General features: G+C 42.4%; 1 protein-coding gene across 1 annotated transcript in view; it reads right to left on the bottom strand.

Annotated features, from left to right (window-relative positions):
- Window positions 1-12,331, bottom strand: part of RAPGEF5 (Rap guanine nucleotide exchange factor 5) — a 257,733-nt gene that overhangs the window by 181,894 nt on the left and 63,508 nt on the right. Inside the window, exons 4-5 of the mRNA XM_065399415.1 lie at window positions 8,834-8,955; window positions 7,076-7,244 (exon numbers count right to left, since the gene is read on the bottom strand). Of these exons, the coding sequence (XP_065255487.1) occupies window positions 7,076-7,244; window positions 8,834-8,955 (291 nt within the window). The remainder of the gene's footprint in view (window positions 1-7,075; window positions 7,245-8,833; window positions 8,956-12,331) is intronic.

Genomic DNA, 12,331 nt, shown 5'->3' with positions numbered 1-12,331 from the left:
AGATTTTCCCAGCTTTCTAAGCTTAAAATGATTTCATACTATTCTGTATTTGGAAAGCAATCAGAAATATGGTTCTTTCTGACTTATCAGAAAGTGGCTAGGGAGGAGGGATGCTAATGAAGGGTAAGGGGGAGGAGAAAAAAAGATAAGACCCTCTCTACCTCTACTCCCAAGGCAAATTCGGTGTCATTTTCTTTGTTTATAAAAATGTGTAAAAATGGTTGAGACATTTTTAAGTTCCATGAGAAAGGAGGGGAAAATGTTATTCTTTTAAAAAGTGTGTGCACAGTTCAACTACTGCTGACCTTGTAAGAAGGGGTTAAAGCCAGGGCTCTGCTAGCATGGACCCTGAGAGCTACAGAGTTGAGAGAAGGCTCCTGTGCATGTTTGTAATATGCCCAGAGGCTATGGCAAGGTCTCTGGTGCAGAGCTGCTCAGGGGTGTAGGAAAGGGTCTCTCCCTCCTGCATATTTCTGGAGTGCCATAGGTGTTTTGGTGGGGAAAGCCATCTGAGGACATCTACACATATAAGTTAAGAGTGCAGAGGAGCCATAAAACTCCTTAAAAATGAATATGGTAAAAAATGAAGTTAAACTATCACCTCAGCATCTAGCAAAGAGAGAGAGGACTGAGAAAGGGCTTCCTGATGCACACAAGGGAGCTCTACTCCGATACACCTTAGAAGCTGTGCAGCTCATAAGGTTTGCAGGATATCTGCTCTACGGCAAATTTCCTAAGGCATATAGGACAGGGACTGACTCCTCACATCCTAAACCTGTATAGGACAGGATGTGTGTTTTGGTTTTAAGCCAGCAGAGCTTTAAAATTCTGGAGAATGAAGTTCCTTTTTATTTTTTTCTGCCATTTTTTTTACGGGGGGGGGGGGAGGGAGAGAGTGAGGAATCTAGGAAATTCCATACACAAAACTAAGTAAAAATGTCAAGGCTGCCCAGTTAAGAATTCAAAAGTCAAGATAAAAATGAATTAAATTTGAAGTGAGTTTGCCTCATGTGCATTTGTATTACAATACAGTCCTTTATCACATGATCACTTCTTTCAGACAATACAGGGTTTTTTCCTACACCTGTAGGTATACAGCATCTCATAGTACTGTGTACTCCAGGGGTCGGCAACGTTCGGCACGCGGCTCGCCAGGGTAAGCACCCTAGCGGGCCGGGCCAGTTTATTTACCTGCTGACGCGGCAGGTTCGGCCGATCGCAGCCCCCCTGGCCGCGGTTCGCCGTCCCGGGCCAATGGGGGCGGCGGGAAGCCGCGGCCAGCACATCCCTCGGCCCATGCCACTTCCCGCCGCCCCCATTGGCCCAGGACGGTGAACCGCGGCGAGTGGGGGCCGCAATCGGCCGAACCTGCCGCTTACCCTGGCGAGCCGCGTGCCGAACGTTGCCAACCCCTGGTGTACTCTGTATGGTAAACAAACCATGCACAATCATTTATATGACAAGTTCACCTAAAGTATACTTATGCTACACAGTACTACAGATTAAGGGCCAAATTCTATTCTCACTTACGCCAACATATGTCGATAATAATTTCCACTGATGCAATAACAGGATAGGATAATAGTGAAAATTTGCAGGCATGGGTTGAACACTTAAGTTCACAGCTAAATTATCTTACTAGTTAACTACTTCATCCACTGCAACGCACCTTTGGAAGGGTGTGCTGCTGTTTACAGTACATGAATGGTGACATTATTAAAATACATGATCCTCAGGATGAACCACGAGGTTATGGCACCAAGCTATGGTAACTCTCATCCCCAAACCCAGGAAGCTCATACTGGCTCAGATCACTCCTTCACATGCTGTACAAGCTTACGGAGAGAATATTATTGGCCAGGATCCTGCTGCTTGTGTTACCAAATGAACAAGCAGGTTTCCGACCAGGTGCAGCTGCACCAACCAAGTATTAGCCTTAACACTACACACTCAAGTGAGATTCCAATGAAAACTCTGGACTGGGGCAGCTTTCTTAGACTTATCTGCCACCTACACCACCATATGGAGGGATGGCCTCCTAAAGCCAGCAAAATTATCCCATGTGATACAATGATAAAACTCTTCTGAGAAGTTCTGACCTGTCGGAGATTCCTTGGTGACCAGGTCAACAGGCTCAATGATGGCCTGCCAAAATGATCAGCCCTAACACTAATCCTGTTTAATATATATACACCAGCAATCTTCATCATACACCACCACAGAAATTTGTCTATGCTGATGACATTGCTCGGACTACACAGGCACGGGGTTTACCTACCACAGAACAAATCCTAACCATTGACATTAAAACCAGTGAAGAATATTTCTTATATTGGCAGCTAAAACCAAACCCCACTCAGACTGCATTAGTATTTCATCTAAACAATTGAAAGGCTACAGCAGAACTGCATGTGGACTTCTGTGTCCAGCAGATAAGAAATCATCCCACCGCAAAAGATCTTTGTGTGACATTAGATCAAACCCTCACATATCACTGGGCCCTGAAAAATATCCACGACAAAATAAAAATACATGCAGAAACTGGCAGGAACAACCTGTGGGAGCTGATGCAAAGTCTTCACAGACCTCTTCACTGGCCACAAACTTTACAGACCTCTTCATTACTCTGCCACAGAATGCTGTTCGCCCATCTGAACACACAAATTTCCACATATCACTTGGCAACTCTCAACACCATTATGTGCATCATTATAGGCATAGTAAAAATCAGTGTCACAAACGTGGCTTCCCGTTTTGGTGCACATCCTCCCACCCCAAATTCATCATGACATGAGAATCCTTTGGGAGTCCCATCATATTTGAGAATATAAGGCTCTCCCAATACATGAAGTCCTAAATAATATAGAAGACTCCAATTTAAATTCAGAAAACCGTTTTGGATTGCAGTTTAAAGGTTTGAAGACTTGGGTGTTCCCCTGAATATTAATGGCAAGCAAGGTGGAAGCATGCCAATGTCCTGAATGAATCAAGGATCCAAACAAAGAACCCAGTGGTTTTTCACAGAAAATATGATCCATTATGAATAACATCGATACATCATATGACAGAAGTGCCTACTTGCTCCATAAATGAAAACTGACACACCTGTTTGTGGAAATGGACTTCAAACTATGGAACACCTTGTCAACCAATGTCCCACATGATCATATCCTGGTAGTAGCTGCCTCTCGCCTGAAGCAATTTTTTGGATCACCAACCTAGACCGCATATCTAACACTGCTGTTAAGCTATGAGAAAATGCCATTCTTTTATATGCATAAGTGCTCACATGGGTGGGTAAGGACTCCACAAACTCCAGTCATTCATTTTATTTTAATGTTGTTTTTTTCCTATGGAATTAACACATGGCTCAAATCTGCATGAGTCAACAAAACACTATGTAGCATAGTAGCCCACCCCTAAGTTTTGTAGAACAAATCATTCCTGGTGCAAAGCTATCAATCAACTGAATTACATCAGAGATTGAGTAGGGCTACAGCACCAAATTAATCTTTGAAACAAATAGGATGTGGAATACCAAAATTAGTATGAACAACAAAACAAATGAAGCAAGGGAAGGAGAAAGTGTTGATCCATTTACCCTCCCCATCTCTCTTCATCCTTCTCTCTTCTCTGCCCTACTTCCACTCATCCCTCATTCTCTTTAGTGAGCTCAGTTTAGTCAAGGGGTTCCCACACAAAATTTTTGGTGGCCTCATAAACGTGACAATTTTTCCTAAAATACTTAATTAGCTTCAGGAAAAACAAATAAATATACACATATATAGGGCCCTACCAAATTCACGGCCATGAAAAACGCATCATGGACCGGTCTCCTCCCCATGAAATCTAGGCTTGTGTGTTTTTACCCTATACTATACAGATTTCACGGGGTAGACCAGCATTTCTCAAATTGGGGGTTCTGATTTAAAAGGGCGTTTGGGGGGTCACAAGGTTATTTTAGGGGAGAAGGTCACGGCATTGCCACCCTTACTCCTGCACTGCCTTCAGAGCTGGGCAGCCGGAAAGCGGCATTTGTTGGCCAGGCGCCCAGCTCTGAAGGCAGCGCCCCACCAGCAAAAACGCAGAAATAAGGGTGGCAATACCATACCATGCCATCCTTACTTCTGCGCTACTACTGACAGCGGCTCTGCCTTCAGAGCTGGGCTCCCGGCGAGCAGCCGCCGCTCTCCAACTGCCCAGTTCTGAAGGCAGCGCCACCACCAGCAGCAGCGCAGAAGTAAGGGTAGCAGTACCACAACTCCCCCTACAATAACCTTGCGACCCTCAGCCCAAACTCCTTTTTTGGGTCAGGACCCCTACAATTACAACATTGTGAAATCTCAGATTTAAATAGCTGAAATCATGAAATTTACGATTTTTAAAATCCTATGACCGTGAAATTGACCAAAATGGACCGTAAATTTGGTAGGACCCTATACATGTCCAAATCATTGTACTTTATTTATGTGGGATTTTATTTTTGCAGACTCAATAATAAAAATAATGTACAGTTATCTCTATTTTCTACTGGACTTAGAATAGAAACACAAATAAGGTGCTTTGCATGTTCTTGTCTTTTTAGTTGTTGTTTCTTTTGCTTTTTCAGTTGCCTGGTTTTGGGGTGGTGGTTGTTTTTTTTTTTTTTTTTTTTAAGACTTGCTAGTAGTAAGTCTGCTTCTGTGAAAAGTGATATTTGTATGTTTGTTATTATCACTTTTCACAGCAGCAGACTAGCTAGCTAGCTAGCAGGTAGTGAAAAGTGATATTAAAAAACATACAAATATCACTTTTCACAGCAGATTTACTCAGTCCTGGCAAGCCAACTGACAAATTAAGCCCTGGATGGGGGACTGGGAGAGGCAACGGGGACCTCGGGGGAGATGGAAGGGGGGGGTGAGGGGCCAGAGGAGGTAGTGGGGACCAGGGGTGATGGGGGGGTGATCCCGGGGCCAAAGCCCTGCAGCCATGAATCTGAGCAGGAAAAAGCTGGAGAGGTACATTAATAAATAATTGTACAACACAAGACTAGAAATGACACTAGAAATGACAGACTATAAAATACTGGCCTTTTCTAACAATGTTCAAGTGAATGGAATGCCTCCTTAGCTAGATCCTACCTGTTATCCAATCATATCCCTTCCCATCAAACTTCACACAGCCTATGAATCAGAACTTTCTGGTGTATCCTTTTGACTGAGAACCTTCAGGTGAACAACCATGAATAAATGGCCTGATTTTCAGAACTACTTAGGACTACAGCTCCCATTGAAATCAAGATGAAGTCCCACTAAGGTTAATGAGAAGTAGAAGTGCTCAGTGCCTCTAAAAGTCAGGCCATTTATTTTAATGCCTAAATATACAGTAGATGTATATGATCAAATGTAGGGACATAAGTTTGAAAGTTTTGTCCTGTTCATATGGGCCCTTTATGCTCATTTCTAGTATTTTCTATTAAAAATTTGCTTTAGTGAAGATCCTCTTAAAATCTGAGAAGGAAGGAAAGAAGTTACAGAAAAGAGTTTCTCTTTAACAGCAAAGAGGATAGTTATAACTATAAGGCTAAGATTTTTGTCATGGAAGTCACAGAATCTGTGATTTCCAGAGACCTCTGACATTTTCACTTCAACTGACAGGACCCCTCTGCAACTTCCAGCCGCCATGTGCAGCGGTACCCTCCCCGATAGCCCTAAGCCGCTGCCGCAGGAGGCGAGCGGGACCCTGCAGCTCCCAGCTGCCATGAGCAGACGCCACAGCTCCAAGCTGCTGCCAGCAGTAGGGGGGACCCCCCGCTCTCAGACACCGTGGGTCGGGGGGGAACTCTGGAGCCCCTGCTGGACCCTCCTTCCTCCCCATTTTGTCATACAGTAACTCCTCACTTAACGTCCTCCTGCTTAACATGGTTTCAAAATTATGTCCCTGCTCAATTAGGGAACATGCTCATTTAAAGTTGTGCAATGCTGCCTTATAATGTCATTTGGCTGCCTGCTCTGTCCACTGCTTGTAAGATTCTGTGGAAGAGCAGCAACTTTACAAGGGAGCATTACACAAGTTCCTCTTCTCCGCTTCCTCCCCCTCCCTCCCAGAAAGTCTTAAGCGCCGCTAAACAGCTGTTTGGCGGCACTTAGGACTTGTGGGGGGGGGAAGGAGCGGGGATGCGGCTGCTCCGGAGAGGAGGTGGAGTGGGGGTGGGAGAAGGTGGGCCTGGAGTGGAGCGGGGACAGGAAGAGGCGGGCCTGGAGCATCTCCTGGCAAAGTCGGCGCCTGTTCTTCTCCGGGGAAGCTGCCGCTGCTGCGAAGGTGCTTCCTAGTGTCCTTGCCTGCAGCGGGCTGTGCCTGTGTGGGGTAAGCCAGGGACACTTCCAAACCACAGTACAGTACTGTACAGTATATAATGCCTTTTGTCTGCCCCCAAAAAATTTCCTTGGAACCTAACTCCCCGCATTTATGTTAAATCTTATGGGGAAATTGGATTTGTTTAACATCGTTTCACTTAAAGTTGCATTTTTCAGGAACATAATTACAACATTAAGTGAGGAGTTACCGTAGTTATTTTTAATAAAAGTCAGGCACAGGTCACAGGCTTCGGTGAATTTTTGGTTATTGCCCGTGACCTGCCCATAACTTTTACTAAAAATAACCATGACAAAATCTTAGCCTTATCTATAAATAATAATATTTACTTGCAATGAAAATATCAGGATTGAGGCCTCATTGTGCTAGGGACTGCACAAAGTCTGTCTCTGCCCCCTAAAGATCTTACACTCTAAATAGACAAGACAGGCAAAGGGTGATGATGAAAACAGAAGCACAGAAAAAGTGAAATGACTTGCCCAAGGCCTCAGAACAAGTTAGTGCCAGAGCTGGGACTAGAACTCAGGTCTCCTGACTCCCACTCTGGCGTCCTACACATTTGACCACAGTGACTTTCTAGATGCTGAGTTTAGCAAACCTATTGATACAAGAAATAACACTCAGATGGAAGCTGTTACATGTATATATAATTTTGTATATAGTCTGTCATTATAATCCAGGCATTTACATTCAGCAAAAGTTACAAAGAGAAGGTACTTACAGATTACATATAGCAGCCCTGGATGAAGTAAGAGGCACTAGCTGCAGTAAGAGTTTTACACCATTTTGCCATCCTTCATCTCTTTCGAATTCACAGAAAAGATAAGTACATTCATCAGCTGAGAACTGGTAGAAAACATGAGTGTCTTGAAAATAAAGTTGTCTGTCCACTGTTAGAAAAAATAAAATGAAATACCTTTTAAAGTTTCTTCTATCAACTTTACTCATAACCACATATACATATTCAGTACTAACTTAATGCTTAGTTTGACAACCATCAAGGACAAAATGCTTAAAACTGAACTTTGAAACAATCAGATACCGTCTGGCTTTAATTAATTTCATCCAAGTGATGCAGCCAAAAGGAAAAAAACTCAGAGTAACAGAACATCCAGGTTCCTGGAGTTTAAGGCAATGGAGTCTGGATACTTCAGGAACAGAGAGAGCTCTGCCTTTAAGGGACATAGCTGTCAGAGAGAGGTCTTTCACCCATCAAATTGATGAGCATTGTTTTTCATTAGCTTCTAGCTCATTTCTTCTGGTGAATGCCTTTCTGCAGTATAGCAAGATCATGAGGAAGAAGAGGATACATGAAAAGAGGAGGAAGGAAAACTTTAGGAAAAAAAGAAAAATCTTAAAGTTAAACAAAGGGATCAAATACTTTAAATATTCATTCTCCCTTCACAATGCACATATTGTAAATTCACCCCTTTTAAAAAGAGCTCAGGCTAGATTCTGTCCCGCATTATGCCACTTCTGCCAGCAAGAGCCAGGGCACAGGGCCCTCAGCACCATAATGCCCATCCTGCAGGAGAATGTGATAGCATGATCATTCTTAACTGACACAGGAGGGAATGAACCAAGACCTCCACAGCTAAAAGAATGAGCTGCTACAGCTAATGAGTCAAGGCTTCCTAGCTTGCACTGTAATAGACTCCTATCCTCAGCAGATCTGGCACCAAAGGGAACCTTTAACACATACATTCACCAGTCGGTTACATAAGCACAAGGTTTTTAACTTCCTCTGTACTTTGAAAGGAGTGGGGACAATTCACTAGCACAGTCATGGATAGGAAAGGGGCATGCATGGACAGGATGGGCTGGTGGTGCCTTGATTCAGTGGCTATGGAGCCCTGGATGCAATGTGAAGTGGTCTTCCCATGGAAAAATCCCTGAGGGTGGCTACTGATATCAACATCAACACCTGTGTCCCAGACTTCTGAGCCAAACTCTGCCCTAGCTTAATCTGCAGTCAATGGGGCAACACAGAGAGAGAGGAAGGGTGAATTTGGCCCAACATGGTTATCAATGAGTAGAAAATACCTCTTCATCTACTGTGCTGTATTCTCTAGTTATGGAAAAGAAAAAAAACACTAGTTACTAAAGGAGATACCTGATGAACCAGTGATTTATAGTGACAAAGCAACTGCTGACTTTTTGAAAACAATGCAAAGCATCTGAAGAAAAAATAGGTTGACATAGACATGCACATGATCTGCAAACTGGCAAACAGGCAATTGCATTTCCAAAAGCAGAAGAGAGAAAACTGCATCTGAACTAGTTCATATCTTGTATTTATTAAGTGAAACATCACATGGATAAGTCTATACCATATTAATATTAAAGGACGTGACCTCCTAATTAAAAACAAAATCAATCTACATTTTTCTTTTTCCTCCTCTGTCCCGGCAAACATAAATCTCATTCTATGTACAAATGCCTTACTGACCGTGGTAGGACTTGTTTCCATAACACTGACCTGATAACACAATTCCCATATCCAGTAGGAGCTGCCATACACCAACTGCTGTAGATCTGCACTTCACCAAAGGACAGTGCTCCAACAGCCAGTCTACCAGTTCTGATCCAACACAGCTTCTCCTAAAAAAAGGCAGGGCATTTATTTAAAATTCATATTATATTCCACAACACGAGTGTTTGACTATATATAAAATCAGTCATAAGGTGTACTGCATAACATTGTGCAGCAGGTATTAACTGGGCATGCAAATGTTCATCATCCCATGAGATAAATAAATACATCTGATGTCCATAGATACCTGCCTGTAACTCAGAGGCATCCCAATTGGGACATAAATCAATATATTTATTCTCCACAAACAAACTGAAGTACCTGTAAATTGTTGTAATGCAAAGGGTTTGCTCATCTTAACAGACAAGGATGTCACACGACGATTAAAAATTATATTTCACCTCATCAGTGGCTATGTGAGATGTAGCTATGTAGATTATATTGTGTACGTATATATTTTTTATAAATGAATGTTAAAGTAGGAATAGCCAGCTCAAACCATATTAACAGTTGAAGTCATTTGAACCTTCAACCTCATGCTTGAAATTCTTCAAATACAGATGTAGATGTACGCAGTAGAGCTAAGAATTATATAAATGGTCCTGACTTGGGACTGGGGGGTGAGCCTTTTTACTAGGATTTACTTTGTGTCACTGCATTACTAGCAAGCAATAACCTCACTTTTAAATTCAACAAAAATAAACAAAATCTGCATTTTTAAACACAACACATGAATTAATGGTATTAAAATAGAAACCTGTGATTTTTGCATAACCAAAAATAGGAACACTACTTGCACTGTAGCATGATGTGGTTGGAGAGTCTTAATTTCATTGTCAAGATATTCTGTAAATTACACTCAGAATCACTATGTAAACAAACTAGGGCTGTCGATTAATTGCAATTAACTCACACAATTAACTAAAAAAATTAACTGCGACTAAAAAAATTGACCGCAATTAATCGCACTGTTAAACAATAGAATACCAATTGAAATTTATTAAATATTTTTGGATGTTTTTCTACATTTTCAAATATATTGATTTCTATTACAACACAGAATACAAAGTGTACAGTACTCACTTTATTCATTTTTAATTACAAATATTTGCACTGTAAAAATGAAAGAAGAAAGTATTTTTCAATTCACCTCATACAAGTACTGTAGTGCAATCTCTATTGTGAAAGTGTAACTTACATATGTGGATTTTTTTTTGTTACATAACAGCACTCAAAAACAAAACAATGTAAAACTTTAGAGCCTACAAGTTCACTCAGTCCTACTTCTTGTCTGTTCACCTTTACGGGAGATACTGCTGCCTGCTTCTTATTTACAATGTCACCTGAAAGTGAGAAGAGGCATTCATATGCTATTTTTGTAGCTGGCATTACAAGGTATTTATGTGCCAGATATGCTAAACATTCGTATGCCCCTTTATGCATCAGCCACCATTCCAGAGGACATGCTTCCACGCTGATGAGGTTCGTTAAAAAAAATATTGCGTTAATTAAATCTGTGACTGAACTCCTTGAGGGAGAATTGTATGTCTACTGTTCGGTTTTACCTGCATTCTGCCATATATTTCAGGTTATAGCAGTCTCAGATGATGACCCAGCACATGTCTGATTTACAAACACGGTCACTGCATATTTGACAAAATGCAAAGAAGGTACCAATGTGAGATATCTAAAAATAGCTACAGCACTCGACCCAAGGTTTAAGAATCTGAAGTGCGTTCCAAAATCTGAGGGGAACGAGGTGTGGACCATGCTTTCTGAAGTCTTAAAAAAGAAAGATTTCGATGCAGAAACTACAGAACCCGAACCACCAAAAAAGAAAAATCAACCTTCTGCTGGTGTCATCTGACTCAGATGACGAAAATAAACATGCATCGGTCCGCTTTGCTTTGGATCATTATCGAGCAGAACCCATCATCAGCATGGAGTCGCATGTCCTCTGGAATGGTGGTTGAAGCATGAAGGGACATATGAATCTTTAGTGCATCTGGCACGTAAATATCTTGCGACGCCGGTGACAACAGTGCCATGCGAATGCCTGTTCTCACTTTAAGGTGACGTTGTAAACAAGAAGCCGGCAGCATTATCTCCTGCCACGGTGGATAAAAATCAATGATTTTTTAAAAAAATAAAAATAAAAATAAAAATCAGATTTTTTTTTATTTAAATCGGATTTGTCTGATAAAATGCTTTTGGGGGGGAAGCTATCTAAAGATACATTATAGCTCAAAGATATCTCATCATGGAATAGGGATTATAAATTCTAAGGCCTGGTCTACACTAGGAGCTTATATCGAATTTAGCGCCGTTACATCGAATTAACCCTGCACCCGTCCACACCAGGAAGCTACTTAGTTCGAAATAGAGGTCTCTTAAATTCGACTTCTGTAATCCTCGAAAACGAGAGGAGTAGCGCTAAATTCGAAATGGCAATATCGAATTAGGCTAGGTGTGGATGGAAATCGACGGTAATAGCTCCGGGAGCTATCCCACAGTGCACCACTCTGTTGACGCTCTGGACAGCACTTCGAGCTCGGATGCTCTGACCAGCCACACAGGAAAAGCCCCGGGAAAATTTGAATTCCTTTTCCTGTCTGGCCAGTTTGAATCTCATTTTCTGTTTGGACAGCGTGGAGAGCTCAGCAGCACTGGCAACGATGCAGAGCTCTCCAGCAGAGTTGGCCGTGCAATCTAATAGAAAGAGGGCCCCAGCATGGACTGATCGGGAAGTCTTGGATCTCATCGCTGTGTGGGGCGAGGAGTCCGTGCTTTCCGAGCTGCGCTCCAAAAGAAGGAATGCAAAGATCTACGAGAAGATCTCTAAAGCCATGGCAGAGAGAGGATACAGCCGGGATGCAACGCAGTGCCGCGTGAAAATCAAGGAGCTGAGACAAGGCTACCAAAAAACCAAAGAGGCAAACCGACGCTCCGGATCCCAGCCCCACACATCACGTTTCTACGAGGCACTGCATTCCATCCTAGGTGCGGCCGCCACCACTACCCCACCAGTGACCGTGGACTCCGAGGATGGGATATTGTCCACGGCCGGTTCCTCCTCGGAAATGTTAGGTGACGGGGAAGATGAGGAAGGAGATGAGGAGGACGAGGCAGTCGACAGCGCTTGCACCGCTGATTTCAACGACAGCCAGGAGCTCTTCATCACCCTTACCGAGATCCCCTACCAACCGTCCACAGCCCTTACCCCGGACACCGAATCAGGGGAAGGATCAAGCAGTGAGTGCTTTAAACATCTAAACATTTCATTTTAACATAAGTGGAATATTTATATTGTTAAGAATGGGCTTTTCAGTCACTCATTTAAACATAGAAACTTTTATTTATAACAAAACAGGAATATTAACTATATTAGTAATTTGTTGTTCATGATTTAGTTGGCTTAGTGAACTATTTACTCCTAACTATGTA

The sequence above is a fragment of the Emys orbicularis genome, chromosome 2, assembly GCF_028017835.1.
Source record: "Emys orbicularis isolate rEmyOrb1 chromosome 2, rEmyOrb1.hap1, whole genome shotgun sequence".
NCBI lineage: Eukaryota > Metazoa > Chordata > Testudines > Emydidae > Emys > Emys orbicularis.
This window is presented reverse-complemented; position numbering and strand designations above follow the sequence as displayed.